Below are 19,302 nucleotides of genomic sequence, written 5' to 3'. Positions count from 1 at the left end.
TTTTGGAATCACCTGTAATAGTTTGCATGGAGAAAATTTAGGCAGTTAAGAATTCATAGCAGTGCATAATTAATAGTTTAATGATAATATGGGTTCAATTAGATCAGCTGTGTTTTGATACAGGGATTATTGTCTTAATCTTAATTTTGTTTTCATCTTGACCTCTCTTTCCTTGGAGAGAAAATGGTCTACATATCTAGATACATCTTTATAACTTAAGATCCTTACTTGATGCTTTATTGTATGCACGTAAGTATTTATGCTGGTTTACCACCTGATTCCGTAAGTTTAATTAATTGCATATGAATATTGATATTAACTTGTATATTTAAAAAAAATCAATAAAAAATATAAAGAGTAAAGCAACGAATTGCTGTTCAATGTTTTGAGTCATGCACCCTCCCAGTGGCAGCAGTTTGCACCATTCACACCTAGGAAAGATCCTTACCCAGAGAGGCCACGTTCCCACAGTTCTCCAGCATGACTTCCCTGTACAGAGCTCTTTGTCCTGGATCCAGCAGGGCCCACTCTGCCTCCGTGAAAGAGACGGACACCTCCTCCAAGGAAAAGGGTCCCGGGAAGAAAAAGAAAGTTCCCTCCTCTTCAGAGCTCTCACACTGGAAGGGAGTTGTCTGGGAAGGCACAGAAAGTAAGGCTTGGGATGGGTACCTGTTACAGCATTCAGAGAATCTCTCTCACGGACCCCTTGTAGAAACTGAAGGAACAAAAGCTCCCCTGAGAAAGGAGGAGGGACCCAGGCTGCCTCAGAGAAAGAGACGGACACGTCCTCAAAGGAAAAGGGACCCTGGAAGGAAAAGCGGATTCCCTTGTTGGAGATTGTGCCAAGCAGAGAACGCACTCTGGAAGGGGGCACTATGGGAGGGTACAGGATGGCTTGGTGTGGGGAAAAGGAGTGCCAATTAGAACCACTTCTGCTCAGTCACCTTTGCAGCAACTGCAGGAGCAAAAGCCCCTTGAGACATGATCGAGGTTGACAAGATTATGCACGAGATGGAGAAGGTAGAGAAAGAAGCACTTTTCTCCCTTTCTCACAATACGCGAACTCGTGGGCATTCAATGAAATTGCTGAGCAATCAGGTTAGAACGGATAAAAGGAAGTCCTTCACCCAAAAGGTGATTAACATGTGGAATTCACTGCCACAGGAGGTGGTGGCGGCTACAAGCATAGACAGCTTCAAGAGGGGATTGGATAAACATATGGAGGGGATTGGATAAACATATAGAGCAAAGGTCCATCATATGAAGCAAAGGGGATTGGATAAACATATGGAGCAAAGGTCCATCAGTGGTTATTAGCTACAAGGTATAGATGTCTGGGGCAGTGATGCTCTGTATTCTTAGTGCTTGGGGGGGGCACAGTGGGAGGGCTTCTAGCCCCACTGGTGGACCTCCTGAAGGCACCTGGGTTTTATGGCAGCTGTATGACACAGAGTGTTGGACTGGAGGGGCCACTGGCCTGATCCAACAGGGCTTCTCTTATGTTCTTATGTGACACAGAGTGTTGGACTGGATGGGCCACTGGCCTGATCCAATGGCCTGGTCCAACAGGGCTTCTCTTATGTTCTTATGTGACACAGAGTGTTGGACTGGATGGGCCATTGGCCTGATCCAACAGGGCTTCCCTTATGTTCTTATGTGACACAGAGTGTTGGACTCGAGGGGCTACTGGCCTGATCCAACATGGCTTCTCTTATGTTCTTATGTGACACAGAGTGTTGGACTGGATGGGCCATTGGCCTGATCCAACATGGCTTCTCTTATGTTCTTATGTGACTCAGAGTGTTGGACAGGATGGGCCATTGGCCTGATCCAACATGGCTTCTCTTATGTTCTTATGTGACACAGAGTGTTGGACTGGATGGATCATTGGCCTGATCCAACATGGCTTCTCTTATGTTCTTATGTGACACAGAGTGTTGGACTGGATGGGCCACTGGCCTGATCCAACATGGCTTCTCTTATGTTCTTATGGGACTAAGAGTGTTGGACTGGATGGGCCACTGGCCTGATCCAACAGGGCTTCTCTTATGTTCTTATGTGACACAGAGTGTTGGACTGGATGGGCCATTGGCCTGATCTAACATGGCTTCTCTTATGTTCTTATGTGACACAGAATGTTGGACTGGATGGGTCACTGGCCTGATCCAACATGGCTTCTCTTATGTTCTTATGTGACACAGAGTGTTGGACTGGGTGGGTCACTGGCCTGATCCAACAGGGCTTCTCTTATGTTCTTATGTGACACAGAGTGTTGGACTGGATGGGCCATTGGCCTGATCTAACATGGCTTCTCTTATGTTCTTATGTGACACAGAATGTTGGACTGGAGGGGCCATTGGCCTGATCCAACATGGCTTCTCTTATGTTCTTATGTGACACAGAGTGTTGGACTGGGTGGGTCACTGGCCTGATCCAACATGGCTTCTCTTATGTTCTTATGAGAAAAAGGGAGGGCCAAGCTGTCCCACACTCATCTCCCTTACCTGGAGTGTTGGTTCAGCAGCTCTTTCCACATCTTCACAAAATTGATGGCTCAATACTGTTTCTTCACCGCCTGAGAGAAAGAGAGAGAGAGAGAGAAGGAAGGAAGGGTCTCAGCCTAGACTCCTGAGTTCATTTGCTTGTTCGAATCCTCCACCCCTTCACACACACACCTTCTCAGAGTTGTGAAACTTTGCCCTATATTCAATCAGAAAAAAATTCTCATGAATTTTAGTAAATTATCGGGTATTCAGAGTCCCTTGGCCTGCAAGGAGATCCAATCAGTCAGTCTGAAGGGAAATCAACCCAGACTGTTCCCTGGAAGGTCAGATGCTGAAGCTGAAGCTCAAAGACTTTGGCTACCCAATGAGAAGGGAGCACTCCCTGGAGATGACCCTGATGCTGGGAAAGACAGAAGGCCAAAGAAGAAGGGGATGGCAAAAGAGGAGATGGCTGGACAGTGTTACTGATGTAACAAACATGAATCTGAGCAGACTTCGGAGAATGGTGGAAGACAGGAGGGCCATGGGGTCGCAAAGAGTCGGACTCGACTGTGCGACTGAAGAACAATAGCTGCACCCAAATTTGTCTTCCTCTTCTTATTTAAGCCACCTGGAGTCCTTCTGATGGAAGGAAGGTAGGTAAAATACGAAGATTTTAGTTCATGTACAGATGATGAAGAAGAAGATGACATTGGATTTATATCCCGCCCTCCACTCCGAAGAGTCTCAGAGCGGCTCATAAATCTCTTTTCCCTTCCTCCCCCACAACAGACACCCTGTGAGGTGAGTGGGGCTGAGAGGGCTCTCACAGTAACTGCCCTTTCAAGGACAGAGGCTCAGAGCGGCCTACAATCTCCTTTCCTTTCCTCCCCCACAACAGACACCCTGTGAGATGGGTAGGCCTGAGAGAGCTCTCCCAGAAGCTGCCCTTTCAAGGACAGAGACTCAGAGCAGCCTACAATCTCCTTTCCTTTCCTCCTCCACAACAGGCACCCTGTGAGGTGGGTGGGGCTGAGAGGGCTCTCACAGCAGCTGCCCTTTCAAGGACAGAGGCTCAGAGCGGCCTACAATCTCCTTTCCCTTCCTCCCCCACAACAGACACCCTGTGAGGTGGATGGGTGCTGAGAGGGCTCTCACAGCAGCTGCCCTTTCAAGGACAGAGGCTCAGAGCGGCCTACAATCTCCTTTCCCTTCTTCTCCCACAACAGACACCCTGTGAGGTGGGTGGGGCTGAGAGGGCTCTCAGAGCAGCTGCCCTTTCAAGTACAATCCCTGCCAGAGCTATGGCTCATCCTAGGCCATTCCAGCAGGCGCAAGTGGAGGAGTGGGGAATCAAACCCAGTTCTTCCAGTTATGAGTCCGCGCACTTAACCACTACACCAAACCGGCTCTCCAGTCTGAACTGAATTGAACTGAACAGAATTGCCTTCCATGAATCTGTCTACTCCCCCTTCAAGTGAGTGGCCATCGCTACATCCTGCGGCATGAAGTCCCAGAAGTCCACTCTGCATAGTGAGCAGAAATACTTCCTTTTTCTCCTCTCTTACCTCTTGACAGATCATCTTGGGCGCGCTCCTGGGCCTGCACTCTCTGACTTTCCCACATCTGAAACGAGAGCAAGGCATGAGAAGGAAAGGAACAGGCTGCGGAGATGAATCCTGCCCCGTTTGCAGATTCCTCGCCCTTGCATTGATTGACCAGCTCTGCTGCTTCAAACTGAGATGCAAGAATCTGGGCTGAGCTTTCTTCTCAGCCTCATGAATACTCTAGAACAGGGGTGGCCAAACTTGCTTAATGCAACAGCCACATAGAATAAACATCAGATGTTTGAGAGCCGGAAGGAAGGAAGAAGAAGACATTGGATTTATATTCCACCCTATACTCTGAATCAGTTTCAGAGCGGCCTACAATCTCCTTTATCTTCCTCCTCCACAACAGACACCCTGTGAGGTGGGTGGGGCTGGAGAGGGCTCTCACAGCAGCTGCCCTTTCAAGGACAGAGCGGCCTACAATCTCCTTTCCCTTCCTCCCCCACAACAGACACCCTGTGAGGTGGGTGGGGCTGAGAGAGCTCTCACAGCAGCTGCCCTTTCAAGGACAGATGCTCAGAGCGGCTCACAATCTCCTTTCCCTTCCTCCCCCACAACAGACACCCTGTGAGGTGGGTGGGGCTGGAGAGGGCTCTCACAGCAGCTGCCCTTTCAAGGACAGAAGCTCAGAGTGGCCTACAATCTCCTTTGCCTTCCTCCCCCACAACAGACACCCTGTGAGGTGGGTGGGGCTGGAGAGGGCTCTCACAGCAGCTGCCGTTTCAAGGACAGAGGCTCAGAGCGGCCTACAATCTCCTTTGCCTTCCTCCCCCACAACAGACACCCTGTGAGGTGGGTGGGGCTGAGAGGGCTCTCACAGCAGCTGCCCTTTCAAGGACAGAGGCTCAGAGCAGCCTACTATCTCCTTTCCCTTCCTCCCCCACAACAGACACCCTGTGAGGTGGGTGGGGCTGAGAGGGCTCTCCCAGCAGCTGCCCTTTCAAGGACAGATGCTCAGAGCAGCCTACAATCTCCTTTCCCTTCCTCCCCCCACAACAGACACCCTGTGAGGTGGGTGGGGCTCAGAGGGCTCTCACAGCAGCTGCTCTTTCAAGGACAGAGGCTCAGAGCGGCCTACAATCTCCTTTCCCTTCCTCCCCCATAACAGACACCCTGTGAGGTGGGTGAGGCAGAGAGGGTTCTCACAGCAGCTGTCCTTTCAAGGACAACTCCAACCCCGTTCTCCAAGATAAGAGTCGGCACACTTAACCACTACACCAAACTGTAGGAAGGAAGGAAGGAAGGAAGGAAGGAAGGAAGGAAGGAAGGAAGGAAGGAAGGAAGGAAGGAAGGCAAATAGATGGGGGAAGGAAGAGGGAGGAGGTGGAAAGAAAGCAACTTTAACTTCAATTGCATTCTCCAAGCTGCTGGCTGACTTTGAGAAGTGATTTAAAGAGACAAATGCCTTCTCTAAGCTGGCCGACAGGGCAGTGGGGCCTTCGAGAGCCACACAATGTGTGTGAAAGAGCCACATGTTTTTGCTCTAGAGGCAGAAACATCTGGCAGGAAAGCCCTAGGACAGTGGTGGCCAACGGTAGCTCTCCAGATGTTTTCTGCCTCCAACTCCCATCAGGGAGTTGGAGGCAAAAAATATCTGGTGAGCTACCGTTGGCCACCCCTGCCCTAGGATAAGCTTGACCTGAGTGAAGGAAACCCCCTCACCTGTTCTGCCTGCCTCTTCTCCTCTGCCTGACTCAGGAGGAAACCTTCGGCCAGGGCCACCGCCTGGGAACTGGTCTCCGGCCCACATCCTCTGACCCAGCCCTGCATTTCCTGGGGCAGGAGAGTCAGGAACTGCTCCAGGATCACCAGGTCCAGGATCTGCTTCTTGGTGTGCCTCTCCGGCTTCAGCCACTGGCTGCAAAGTCCATGGAGCCGGCTGCAAACCTCTCGGGGCCCATCGGCCTCACGGTAGAGAAATTCCCGGAAGTGTTGGCAATGTCCATCTGAGGTCATGATGTCTTTAGCCCAGATCTCTGGCCCAGCCCTTTCCCAGAACACAACCCCACTCCCTGCTTGGACAGGAGGGGGACTGTGGCTTGATTTTGGGTCCTCTTCAGGACCTTCTGGGTCCTTCTCTTCCATCTCCTTGCCCTCCTCTCGGCTTGCCAGATTCTGGAAAGACGGCCTTCCCGATGCGGCTCTTAAAGAGGGAGAGAAAACGTTAATCAAGAAGTCAGGAAGAAAGCAAAGGAGAACTGAGCTAAATCAACGGTTCTGGTCAAGGAACCCCTGAAAGGTTGCCCCCACAGACCATAAGGCTGTCCCGGTTATAATTTGTGGGTCGGGATTACTGCTGTTTTGCTACATTGGGTGTCAAGGTTTTTTAGACATATGCCTGTTTTGGTCTTTCAGGGGAATAAACCATCTCTAACTTGGCTCTTTTTAAAGCCTGTTAATGCCTGTTTTGGTCTTTCAGGGGAATAAACCATCTCTAACTTGGCTCTTTTTAAAGCCTGTTAATGCCTGTTTTGGTCTTTCACGGAAATAAACCATCTCTAACTTGGCTCTTTTTAAAGCCTGTTGCAGATGGTAGGATCTTGGCCTCCAATGACAGAGCAGCAGTCTGTCTGGGGGTGTGGGGGGTGGGGTGGGTGGGGCTGCTTCTCAGTGCGTAAACTGGAGCTGGGGACAAAGAGGCTGGTTCAGGCTCAGCCCCTGCGGCTGACTCCTCTGGGAGTGCTTGGCAAAACCTCTGTCAGAGTAGCCGGCAGACACGGGAGGGGGCTGCGGCCAGGATTTACTTCTGCTCCTTGACCACATGCAAGTCCTGCCTCTCTCTCTCTCCAAATTAAAAATAAAAGATAACATAAGAAAATCACAGTTTAAAACTCTCCCCCTCCGCCACAGACCATAAGAGCGTTCCATTCTGCCAAGAATGCAACGTTCATCCCTCTTCCCCCCATCAACCTACTTGTGAGTAAGCCTCCCCAGGGTCCACCTGCAAGAGAGCTTTCCCTGCAGCTGTTTTTTTTTTGCAGCACCCCCCCCCTCTTTAGACATCCAGCCCTAACCCTTCCCCCTCCCCTCCCCTCCCCCTCCTTTAGCGGCCTGTCTAGCAAACAGCTCTGTGGGTTTCACCCTTTCAGCTGCAGACTCAATACAACAGTGCTGACTGCCCTTTCCGTTTTGTTTTTGTTTTTTGTTTGTTTTAAAAGTTTTATTAGTTTCAAGAGATTAGGAATTAGGGAGTAGGAAGGGAGAAGATTACAAATCAGTCTTAATCTGCATAAAAATACTTTCAAAGAATGCAAGTATAAATCTCAAAATACATAAATTGCCACATATTGTTGTCTCTAAACTATGCACCGTCAACATTTTGATATTTTATATTATAAATCTTTTTTTTGTTAAAATATCTATTAAAATTGACATTTCCAATAAAGGCAATCTTGTAATACAGAGTACAGGAAAAAGGAGATATAAGTTCCCACCAGAGAATCTGAAGAGTCTTGAGTATTGGGGTGGGACGGTGGCTCAGTGGTAGAGCATCTGCTTGGGAAGCAGAAGGTCCCAGGTTCAATCCCTGGCATCTCCAAAAAAGGGTCCAGGCAAAGAGGTGTGAAAAAACTCAGCTTGAGACCCTGGAGAGCCACTGCTAGTCTGAGAAGACAATACTGACTTTGATGGACCAAGGGTCTGATTCAGTAGAAGGCAGCTTCATATGTTCATATGTTCATCTAGCCAGGCATAAAATTTCATCTAATATTTTCTTGCTTCTTCCTTAGATTTCCCAGCCAACAGCTGGGATAAAAAGTCCAGCTCTGCTGTTTCCAGAATTTCCCCCCCGCAAATCCATTCTCATGGGGATTTCCTGAGATTTCCATCTCTGCACCAAGAGAATCCTGGCAGCTGTATTGAAATGTGCCAAGAAATGTCTCATTTCTTTAGAATAGTCTGACTGCCCTTTCCAATGTAGTAATGTATGGCTGTGAGAGCTGGACCATAAGGAAGGCCGAGCTCAGAAGAATAGATGCTTTCAAGCTGTGGTGCTGGAGAAGACTCTTGAGAGTCCCTTGGACTGCAAGAAGATCAAATAAGCCAATCCTAAAGGAAATCAACCCAGACAGTTCCCTGGAAGGTCAGATGCAGAAGCTGAAGCTCCAATACTTTGGCCACCCAATGAGAAGCCCTCCCTGCAGAAGACCCTGATGCTGGGAAAGACAGAAGGCCAAAGAAGAAGGGAATGGCAAAAGAGGAGATGGCTGGACAGCGTTACTGATGTAACAAACACGAATTTGAGCAGACTTTGGAGGATGGTGGAAGACAGGACTTGGCGTGACTTGGTCCAGGGGGTCGCAAAGAGTCGGACTCGACTGTGTGACTGAACAACAAAAGAGAAATCCATCCAGACTGTTCCCTGGAAGGTCAAATGCTGAAGCTGAAGCTCAAACACTTTGGCTACCCCATTAGAAGGGAGCACTCCCTGGAGAAGACCCTGATGGGGGCTTCCCCCACCCACAACAGACACCCTGTGAGGTAGATGAAGATATTGGATTTATATCCCGCCCTCCACTCCGGAGAGTCTCAGAGCGGCTCACAATCTCCTTTTCCTTCCTCCCCCACAACAGACACCCTCTGAAGTAGATGAAGATATTGGATTTATATCCCACCCTCCACTCTGCAGAGTCTCAGAGGGGCTCACAAACTCCTTTCCCTTCCTCCCCCACAACAGACACCTTGTGAGGTGGGTGGGGCTGAGAGGGCTCTCACAGCAGCTGCCCTTTCAAGGACAGAGGCTCAGAGTGGCCTACAATCTCCTTTATCTCCCTCCCCCACAAGACACCCTGTGAGGTGGGTGGGGCTGAGAGGGCTCTCACAGCAGCTGCCCTTTCAAGGACAGAGTCTCAGAGCTGCCTACAATCTCCTTTCCCTTCCTTCCCCACAACAGACACCCTGTGAGGAGGGTGGGACTGAGAGGGCTCTCACAGCAACTGCCCTTTCGAGGACAGGCTCAGAGCGGCCTACAATCTCCTTTGGAGGAAGCTGGGGGGGGGGGGGCGGCGCCAGGCAAGTCTTCCTGGAAAACCACGCCCCTGGTGGTCAGCCCTGGTGGCAAGAGAAACCCTTGCAAACCTATTGGGAAATTTCTCGACATTTGGCCTCTTCCCCATCCCTCAGAGGTTTGGGGGGGGGGGGGGTTAGTCTAAAGGATATTTTCAGGAGGGGTGGTTTAAGGAAGGGCACCCTTTACACCAATGCTTATAGTTGCAGTTTTAGGGTCATCTTTTTTGTGCTGAGTATGGCCACATTCCGTGGGATGCTCTGCCACATCCTGAGAAAGAAATCGGTGGGAAGCAAGCGGTGCCACTTTGCATATAGAATCCGAGAGTTGGAAGGGACCTCTAGGGTCATCTAGTCCAACCCCCTGCACAATGCAGGAAACTCACAAACACCTCCCCCTAAATTCACAGGATCTTCATCACTGTCAGATGGCCATCTAGCCTCTGTTGAAAGACCTCCAAGGAAGGAGAGCCCACCACCTCGCAAAGAATCCTAGAGTTGGAAGGGATCTCTAGGGTCATCTAGTCCAAGCCCCTGCACAATGCAGGAAACTCACAAACACCTCCCCCCTAAATTCACAGGATCTTCATTGCTGTCAGATGGCCCTCTAGCCTCTGTTGAAAGACCTCCAAGAAAGGAGAGCCCACCACCTTGCGAAGAATCATAAGAGTTGGAAGGGACCTCTAGGGTCATCTAGTCCAACCCCCTGCACAATGCAAGAAACTCACAAACACCTCCCCCTAAATCCACAGGGTCTTCACTGCTGTCAGATGGCCATCTAACCTCTGTTGAGAAACCTCCAAGGAAGGAGAGCCCACCACCTCGCGAAGAATCATAAGAGTTGGAAGGGACCTCTAGGGTCATCTAGTCCAACCCCCTGCACAATGCAGGAAACTCACAAACACCTCCCCCTAAATTCAAAGGATCTTCATTGCTGTCAGATGGCCATCCAGCCTCTGTTGAAAGACCTCCAAGGAAGGAGAGCCCACCACCTCCCGAAGAATCATAGCGTTAGAAGGGACCTCTAGGGTCATCTAGAGCACTGAGGTCAGTGGGGAAGAACCAACTGACTATCCCTGGGCCGAAGGAGGCAAAACTACAGAACACCCGTATACAAGCCTTCTCTATTGCAGCCCCACACCTATGGAACCAGCTCCCGGAAGAAGTGCGGGCCCTGCGGAGTCTCGAACAGTTCCGCAGGGCCTGCAAGGCCATCCTTTTAAGGATGGCCTTTGCCTGACTAAACGCTTGATGGATTCGCCTTAAATGAGATCTGCCATCATATTTATTTCTGGAATAGCACCAGAAATATTTAATGTGTAATTTTAAACTGGAATGTTTTTAAGGTTAAATGCTGTTTTTAATACCTATTGTATAATTTATTGTATTGATATGTTGTTAGCCGCCGTGAGCCTGCCTCGGCGGGGAGGGCGGGATATAAATAAAACATTATTATTATTATATTATTATCTAGTCCAACCCCCTGCACAATGCAGGAAACTCTCATACACCTCCCCCTCAATTCACAGGATCTTCATTGCTGTCAGATGGCCATCTAGCCTCTGTTGAAAAACCTCCAAGGAAGGAGAGCCCACCACCTCCCAAAGAATCATAGAGTTGGAAGGGACCTCTAGGGTCATCTAGTTCAACCCCCTGTACAATGCAGGAAAAAACAAACACCTCCCCCTAAATTCACAGGATCTTCATCGCTGTCAGATGGCCATCTAGCCTCTGTTTAAGAACCTCCAAGGAAGGAGAGCCCACCACCTCCCAAAGAATCATAGAGTTGGAAGGGACCTCTAGGGTCATCTAGTTCAACCCCCTGTACAATGCAGGAAAAAACAAACAACTCCCCCTAAATTCACAGGATCTTCATCGCTGTCAGATGGCCATCTAGCCTCTGTTTAAGAACCTCCAAGGAAGGAGAGCCCACCACCTCCCAAAGAATCATAGAGTTGGAAGGGACCTCTAGGGTCATCTAGTTCAACCCCCTGTACAATGCAGGAAAAAACAAACACCTCCCCCTAAATTCACAGGATCTTCATCGCTGTCAGATGGCCATCTAGCCTCTGTTTAAGAACCTCCAAGGAAGGAGAGCCCACCACCTCCCAAAGAATCATAGAGTTGGAAGGGACCTCTAGGGTCATCTAGTTCAACCCCCTGCACAATGCAGAAAAACAAACACCTCCCCCTAAATTCACAGGATCTTCATCGCTGTCAGATGGCCATCTAGCCTCTGTTTAAGAACCTCCAAGGAAGAAGAGCCCGCCACCTCCTGAGGAAACTGTTCCACTGAGGAATCGCTCTAACCGTCAGGAAGTTCTTCTTAATGTTGAGCTGGAAACTCTTTTGATTTAACTTCAACCCATTGGTTCTGGTCCTACCTTCTGGGGCCACTGAAAACAATTCCACACCATCCTACGGACAACCTTTGCCAGAGCTATGGCTGACCCAAGGCCATGCCAGCAGGTGCAAGTGGAGGAATGGGGAATCAAACCCTGTTTTCCCAAATAAGAGTCCACGCACTTAACCACTACACCAAGCTGGCTCTCCACTGGAGGGCAGGATACAAATCAAATCAAATCAAATCAATCAATCAATAAAATAAGACATGTTTGTTTGGTCTTTCAGGAAAATAAACCATCTCTCTTGGACTCTTTAAAAACCTGCTGCAGATGGTAGGATCTTGCCCTCCAAAGACCGAGCATCGATCTGTCCTGGGTGGGTGGGTGGGGCTCTGTTTCAGTGTGTAAACTGGAGCTGGGGACAAAGAGGCTGGTCAGAACTCAACCCCTGCCTCTGGAGGGGAAGGGTCAGTGGGGCATCTCTCCAGGCGAAGGCAAGATGCAGGGGGGGCACCCCACCCAGGTCCAAGGGCAGATGGGAGGGGCATCACTGACAAAAACGCAGGGCATGCTATGGGCACGGATGACTCTCATTTGGGCCTCCCTACAACCTGCCCCCCCTCCGGGGCTGAGAATTGTATTTTCCAGGTTTTCAAAAGTTTTATTGGTTTCAGAAAGAGTGAGGGTAGGGAATAGGGGGGAGTAGAAAGCACAATACATTTTGGCCTTGTTCTGCATGGAAATACTTTCAGAACGTACAAGCTTAATTCTATAATACTTTCTTTACATAAATTGCCCCATATTACGCCGTCTAAACTAAACATCATCCACATTTTTAAAATTTCGTAGCATAAATCTTTTGTTAAAGTAATCTGTTAGTTTTGACAATTCCAACAACAACAAACAACAACAAAATTTTATTTGTATCCCGCCCTCCCCGCCGGAGCAGGCTCAGGGCGGCTAACAACATAATTTAGGTTTAGTTATACAGAAATAGATAAAAATACATTTAAACATTATAAACATTTTAATTTTAATTCCAGTAAAGGCAATTTTATAATATAAAATATGGGGGGGGGAGGAGAAATAAGTTCACACCAGAGAATCTTAAGGGTCTTGAATGTCTAACTAGGCATAAAATTCCATCCAGTATTTTCTTGCTTCTTCTTTAGATTTCCCAGCCAACAGCTGGGATAGAAAGTCCAGCTCTGCTTGAGAATTGAATTTTCATTTCCAGGCCTCGGATTCAGTGGGCGTGTGCTCCTGAACCTTTCTGAGAGTTCCTCCTCCTCCTTCTGAGAGTTCCACCTCCTTGTCCATTGCCTAGTAGGTGCAGCTGCATAACAATCCCTGGATAAGCCGCACCGCCTGTTTTTCTCCAAAACGACTCCTGTTCATTTCTATTCATTTAAAAAAGGCAAGTCCCGCCTCTCTCTCCAATTTTTTTTTTTAAAAATACAGTTTAAAACTCTCCCCCTCCCCTTATATATGCTCCTGCTGCTCGGATCAAAGGTTTGCTCCATTTGTTAATTTTACTATTCTGTCATTGTACCGTTTTACATTCTAAACCACAGCCGACCAGATAATTTGACTTCACTGTCATTGGTTCTTAAATCTGCACCCTGTTACATTCTGGGCCACTGCCTACCAGCTCTGTGTGGCTCTGCTCAGCTCTGTATGGCTTTGCTCACTGTGCTGGATCCCTCGTCTGATGAAGTGTGCTTAAGAGCACACGAAAGCGGACGTTCTCAATAAAAATGGGTTGGTCTTAAAGGTGTCCCTTGACTCCTGCTTTGTTCAACTGCTTCAGACCAGCACGGCTTCCCGCTTGGACCTATAAGACTATAAGGGCATTCTTTTCTGCCAAGAATGCAATGCTTATTCCTCCCTCTTCCCCGTGACCTACTTGTGAGTAAGCCTTCCCAGGATCTCACTGCAAGGGGGGAGGTGTTTCCCGGCTGCTGCTTCTCTGCACCCCTCCCTCCCTCTCTTTGGGGATCCAGCAGCAACCCCTTCCCCCCCCCCCCCCCCCCCCCCTTCCCTCTTGAATGAAGATCCTGTGAATTTAGGGGGAGGTGTTTGTGAGTTTCCTGCATTGTGCAGGGGGTTGGACTAGATGACCCTGGAGGTCCCTTCTTCCAACTCTAGGATTCGTCTTCTCTCTCCACGCCCCTCCCCCCCACTCCCGTCTAGCAGATGGCTTTCTGGGTTTAACCCTTTCAGTGCTGCAGGCCAATGGGAAATGCTGACTGCCCTTTCCGGATCCGGAGGAAGATTTCCTTCGGAAACCTACATTTTGCACTTTCCAGATTCTGCTTCAAGTGGGTCTTCTACCTTCCTTTTCTTTTACTGTGTTAGTTCGTGGATCACGCCGAATAGTAATTACTCGATAGTAATTTTTGGAATAATCTGTAATAGTTTGCATAAAGATTATTTCGGCAGTTAAGAATTCTTAGCAACGCTTACTTAATAAGTTTAATGATGACAATATGGGTTCAATTAGATTGATTGCATTTTGATGTAGACATTATTGCCTTAACTTTAATCTTGTTTTCATCGTGAGATCTCTCTCCTTGGATAGAAAACGGGTCTACGTATCTAGACGCGTCTATATCACTTAAAAGCCTTACCAGATATTTTATTGCATGTATGCAAGTATTTATGCTTGTTTATAACCTGATTCCATAAGATCAATTGTATTGAGCATTGATATTAACATTAACGTGTATATTTTCAAAATTCAATAGCTCTCCAGATGTTTTTTTTTTGCCTACAACTCCCATCAGCCCCAGCCAGCATGGTCAATGGCTGTGGCTGATGGGAGTTGTAGGCAAAAAAACATCTGGAGAGCTACCGTTGGCCACCCCTGAAATGGATAAATGAAAGTGGATCTTCTTGAAGGACAAGCGGCACACATCCTTCCTTTCAGCCTGTCCGCCTTTGCCCCCCCCCGCCCCCAAATTATCCCCCTCACCCCGCCCCAAATCTCACTGCCAAACTCCCACCGCTTCCTAAACGTGCCTCTGGAAAGAGCAGCTGCTTGAGCTTCCTCCCGTCCCTCCAGCGGTGCTGGATTCGAATCCTGCGCTCAGGTACGCCACTGCGGGAACCAAGTGGCTCTGTGCAAAGGGGACAAGCGGCCCGTGGGGCAGAAGCGGGGGAGGAGGGGGGAAGGAAGAAACTCGGGGGGGGGGGGTTTGCTTTCTTTCACACACACCCCCCACTACATCCCCCCTCCTTGCTTTCTTGCATTGCAGCCCACAACCCCAGATTTCCCCCTTTTTTTCTCCCCCCCAAAGCTTCTTTGAGCAGATTCTCTCTGAGCCCTTCAGGCATACAGATCCCCTCCCCCTTGCAGGAATTGGGATCCCCCTTCTAAAAAATGCTGGGGGGGGGGTGGTGAAAGCAAGAGAGTTTCGCTTCCTAGAGAGGCAGGAAGCGGGGGGGGGGGGACTGCGGTGTTCGCACGTGGTGCTCCTGAGGCTACAGCTGGGATCTGGTGAGCATCTGTGGGTGCAGAGAGGGGAGGGACTCCGTGCACTTCGTCTGTCTTTGCGCACCCCCCCCCCTCCCACAGTGGGGAGCTACGTTCCCCTTTGCACAGGGAGGAAAGCCTCCAGCCCCTTTCCTGGGGGAAGACCTCAAAGCCCTCGCCTGCTGTGAGAGCCCTCTCAGCCCCACCCACCTCACAGGGTGTCTGTTGTGGGGGGAGAAGATATAGGAGATTGTAAGGCGCTCTGAGTCTCTGATTCAGGGAGAAGGGCGGGGTATAAATCTGCAGTTCTTCTTCTCTTGGGGCAGGGGTGGGGGAGAGGCTGAAAGGCGGACAAAGGGGAGAGAAAATGGGGAAGGACACTCGCTATGCAAGGGGGGCGGAGGGAATTGTGTGGACCTTAGGGTTGCCAATCTGCAGGTGGGGGCATCAGGCTAATCAGAAAGCGGGGGGTGGGGGGAGTGGGGAGGGAAATGTCTGCTGGGCACTCCATCGTTCCCTATGGAGATCAATTCCCATAACGTATAATGGAGAATTGATTCTTGGGTATCTGGGGTGGGGGCCTGTTTTTTGAGGTAGAGGCACGGAATTCTCAGCAGAGCATCCAGTGCCTCTCCCCAAAATACTCTCCAAATTTCAAAAGCTTTGGACTAGGGGGTCCAATTCTTTGAGCCCCCAAAGAAGGTGCCTTTATCCTTCATAATTTCCAGTGGAAGGAAAGTATTTAAAAGGTGTACAGTCCCTTTAGATGTGATGGCCAGAACTCCCTTTGGAGTTCAGATGCTCCTGGTTTGCTCCTGGCTCCACCGCAACCTTACTCCTGGCTCCACCCCCAAAGTCCCCAGATATTTCTTGAATTGGACCTCCCTGTGCCCATCCTTGGCTGCAGTGGGGGGAGGGGGGACTGCCAGAACCAGGAATGGTAGAGAGAGGAAAGCCAAGGAAGGAGAGCCCACCACCTCCCGAGGAAGCCTGTTCCACTGAGGAATCGCTCTAATGGTCAGGAAGTTCTTCCTAATGTTAAGCTGGAAACTCTATTCATAAAATAGAATCATAGAGCTGGAAGGGACCTCCAGGGTCATCTAGTCCAACCCCCTGGACAATGCAGGAAACTCACAAACACCTCCCCCTAAATTCACAGGATCTTCATTGCTGCCAGATGGCCACCTAGCCTCTGTTTGAAAATCTCCAAGAAGGAGAGCCCACCACCTCCCGAGGAAGCCTGTTCCACTGAGGAACCGTCTAACGGTCAGGAAGTTCTTCCTAATGTTGAGCTGGAAACTCTTCTGATTTAATTTCAATCCATTGGTTCTGGTCCTGCCTATTTCCATCTGTCTGCTCTCCTTCCTTGGAGGTTTTTAAACCTTCCTTGGCGGTTTTTAAGTAGAGGCTAGATGGCTATCTGACAGCAATGAGGATCTTGTGAATTTATGGGGAGGTAAAATGAGTCCCCAGCTTACTGGGAGGAAAGTGTAGATGACTGGGGAGGGCAATGGCAAACCACCCCGTAAAAAGTCTGCCGTGAAAACGTGAAAGCAGCATCACCCCAGAGTCGAAAATGACTGGTGCTTGCACAGGGGACTACCATTACCTTTTTTAATTTGTGAGTTTCTTGAATTGTGCAAGGGGTTGGACTAGATGGCCCTGTAGGTCCCTTCCGGCTTTATGATTCTCAAGGCAATAAATGTTAATTGCTCTCCTCAGGCATGGATTGAACTGAGAGCATCTTTTTCTTAGAGGTGTTTCTGTCCACCTAATTTACTTTTGGGGGCTCTGGTTCACCTTAAGAATTAGCAGAGCCCAAGAATCAGAGACTCAAAATGACTTACAATCTCCCATATCTTCTCCCCCCACAACAGACACCCTGGGAGATGGGTGGGGCCGAGAGAGCTCTCACAGCAGCCGCCCTTTCAAGGACAACTCCTGCAATAGCTATGGCTAACCCAAGGCCATTCCAGCAGGTGCAAGTGGAGGAGTGGGGAATCAAACCCGGTTCTCCCAAATAAGAGAGTTCTGGCTGACTCAAGGCCATTCCAGCAGGTGTAAGTGGAGGAGTGGGGAATCAAACCCGGTTCTCCCAGATAAGAGAGCTCTGGCTGACCCAAGGCCATTCCAGCAGGTGTAAGTGGAGGAGTGGGGAATCAAACCCGGTTCTCCCAGATAAGAGAGCTCTGGCTGACCCAAGGCCATTCCAGCAGCTGTAAGTGGAGGAGTGGGGAATCAAACCCGGTTCTCCCAAATAAGAGAGTTCTGGCTGACCCAAGGCCATTCCAGCAGGTGTAAGTGGAGGAGTGGGGAATCACACCCGGTTCTCCCAGATAAGAGAGCTGTGGCTGACCCAAGGCCATTCCAGCAGCTGCAAGTGGAGGAGGGGGGAATCCAACCTGGTTCTCCCAGACAAGAGAGCTCTGGCTGACCCAAGGCCGTTCCAGCAGGTGCAAGTGGAGGAGTGGGGAAACAAACCCGGTTCTCCCAGATAAGAGAGCTATGGCTGACCCAAGGCCATTCCAGCAGGTGTAAGTGGAGGAGTGGGGAATCAAACCCGGTTCTCCCAGATAAGAGAGCTGTGGCTGACCCAAGGCCATTCCAGCAGCTGCAAGTGGAGGAGGGGGGAATCCAACCTGGTTCTCCCAGACAAGAGAGTTCTGGCTGACCCAAGGCCATTCCAGCAGCTGCGAGTGGAGGAGTGGGGAATCAAACCCGGTTCTCTCAGATAAGAGCCCACTTAACCACTACGCCAGGCTAGGCTTGTAAAATCTCTCAAAAGACAAACAGAGACGTTTAGCTTTCCGTAAAACCCAAGGTGGCATATCTAAAATACCTTGGTGTGTAAATATAGCAAAATGATATTAAATCTTGTCTGCAAAGCAGAAGAAGCACTTTTGTTCTGAACCCACAGGGCAATTCTCATGTCTTCCCTGAGCATATGAAGGTTTGTGATGTTCGCTGGTATGCCTCCATTCCCCTTTTTCTTTGCAATTCGTTACTGTCCGTGTCTCTCCTTCCCCAGAAAGAAGCTTCTTTTCACAGCTAAGTGAATGAAGGCAGCTTTTCACAAGTGGAGCGGACTCAAATAGAAGGGGCAGGAGATGGAAGAGCGGGGCCCAGAAGGACCGGGAATTGGCAAGATGGCAAGCAAAGGCCCCCTTCTCCTCCATGCAGGGAGTGGTGTTGAATTCTGGGAAAGGGCTGGGCCAGAGATCCTGGCTAAGGACACCATGACCTCAGATGTACACTGCCAACGCTTCCGGCTGTCCCGCTACCGTGAGGCCGATGGGCCCCGAGAGGTTTGCAGCCAGCTCCATGGACTTTGCAACCGGTGGCTGGAGCCGGAGAGGCACACCAAGAAGCAGATCCTGGACCTGGTGATCCTGGAGCAGTTCCTGACTCTCCTGCCCCAGGAAATGCAGGGCTGGGTGAGAGGATGTGGGCCGGAGACCAGTTCCCAGGCGGTGGCCCTGGCCGAAGGTTTCCTCCTGAGTCAGGCAGAGGAGAAGAGGCAGGCAGAACAGGTGAGAGGGGATTTAATTCAAGCAACAATAGCTGGCCTTATCTAAAAGTGTTCCTGAGAGATATTTGGGAAAGGAAAGGTCCCCTGTGCAAGCACCAGTCGTTTCCAGCTCTGGGGTGACATTGCTTTCACGTTTTCATGGCAGACTTTTTACGGGGTAGTTTGCCATTGCCTTCCCCAGTCATCTACGCTTTCCCTCAGCAATCTGGGTAGTCATTTGACCGACCTCGGAAGGATGGAAGGCTGAGTCAACCTCGAAAACCTAGCTTCCGCCAGGGATCGAACTCAGCTCATGAACAGAGCTTAGGACTGCAGTACTGCAGCTTTAACATTCTGCGCCATGGGACTCTATTTACCAAGAGATATTTATCCAAGTGTTAATTATCCAAATGGGAGATTTTACAGCTTCCTTCACCTGTCTTATCTACTGGAGAATTTCAGATCCCTCCAGATAATTCACCAGGTGCAAAGTCGGGGAGGTGGGGCAGGATCCATTCCTTAGTCTGTTCCATTCCATATCTTACCCATCTCCCTGGCTGCTGTTTCAGATGTGGGGACCCTCTTTGAAGATGGAAGCTGCAATCCCTGAGGAAAAAGGAGCTTCCTTGGAACAAGAGAAGAGGGCGCAGGCCATGGAGCATGCCCAAGATGCCCTCTCCTGTGGTAAGGACTCTTTGAGCCTGGATATGATGAGGGCACCCAGTGAATTTGATGGGTAGAGAGTTCAGGTCAGACAGGAATTCAGCACTTCTTGGCACAACACAGAGTTAATTTGCGGGATTCAATGTCCACTATGAACATATGAAGCTGCCTTATGCTGAATCAGACCCTTGGTCCATCAAAGTCAGTATTGTCT

At 49.7% G+C, this 19,302-nt stretch overlaps 2 protein-coding genes across 2 annotated transcripts; one reads left to right on the top strand and one right to left on the bottom strand.

Moving 5' to 3' along the window:
- Positions 1-358: 358 nt before the first annotated feature.
- LOC132571410 (zinc finger protein with KRAB and SCAN domains 5-like) lies at positions 359-7,061 on the bottom strand. Its single transcript, XM_060238204.1, has 5 exons — positions 7,008-7,061; positions 5,756-6,236; positions 4,052-4,109; positions 2,505-2,575; positions 359-632 (listed from the first exon to the last, which is right to left on the bottom strand). Exons 2-5 carry the CDS (start codon positions 6,176-6,178, stop codon positions 432-434), a joined length of 753 nt encoding a protein of 250 aa, XP_060094187.1. The 5' UTR covers positions 6,179-6,236; positions 7,008-7,061; the 3' UTR covers positions 359-431.
- A 6,625-nt stretch (positions 7,062-13,686) lies between these two features.
- On the top strand, positions 13,687-19,173 carry LOC132572142 (zinc finger protein 232-like). Its single transcript, XM_060238945.1, has 3 exons — positions 13,687-13,763; positions 17,946-18,447; positions 18,995-19,173. Exons 2-3 carry the CDS (start codon positions 18,025-18,027, stop codon positions 19,163-19,165), a joined length of 594 nt encoding a protein of 197 aa, XP_060094928.1. The 5' UTR covers positions 13,687-13,763; positions 17,946-18,024; the 3' UTR covers positions 19,166-19,173.
- The last annotated feature ends 129 nt before the right edge of the window (positions 19,174-19,302 follow it).

Source organism: Heteronotia binoei, chromosome 5 (genome assembly GCF_032191835.1).
Source record: "Heteronotia binoei isolate CCM8104 ecotype False Entrance Well chromosome 5, APGP_CSIRO_Hbin_v1, whole genome shotgun sequence".
NCBI classification, from domain to species: Eukaryota; Metazoa; Chordata; class Lepidosauria; order Squamata; family Gekkonidae; genus Heteronotia; species Heteronotia binoei.
Note: the sequence above shows the minus strand (reverse complement) of the source record. Positions and strands in the feature narration are given on the sequence as shown.

Coding starts and splice junctions, on each gene's coding strand:
- LOC132571410 (XM_060238204.1), bottom strand. CDS start 6,178: ATGGAAGAGAAGGACCCAGAAGGTCCTGAAGAGGACCCAAAATCAAGC. Junction 2,576..4,051: donor CCAAGATGATCTGTCAAGAG/GTAAGAGAGGAG, acceptor TCTTTCTCTCAG/GCGGTGAAGAAACAGTATTG. Junction 633..2,504: donor CTGCTGAACCAACACTCCAG/GTAAGGGAGATG, acceptor GTGCCTTCCCAG/ACAACTCCCTTCCAGTGTGA.
- LOC132572142 (XM_060238945.1), top strand. CDS start 18,025: ATGGAAGAGCGGGGCCCAGAAGGACCGGGAATTGGCAAGATGGCAAGC. Junction 18,448..18,994: donor AGAAGAGGCAGGCAGAACAG/GTGAGAGGGGAT, acceptor CTGCTGTTTCAG/ATGTGGGGACCCTCTTTGAA.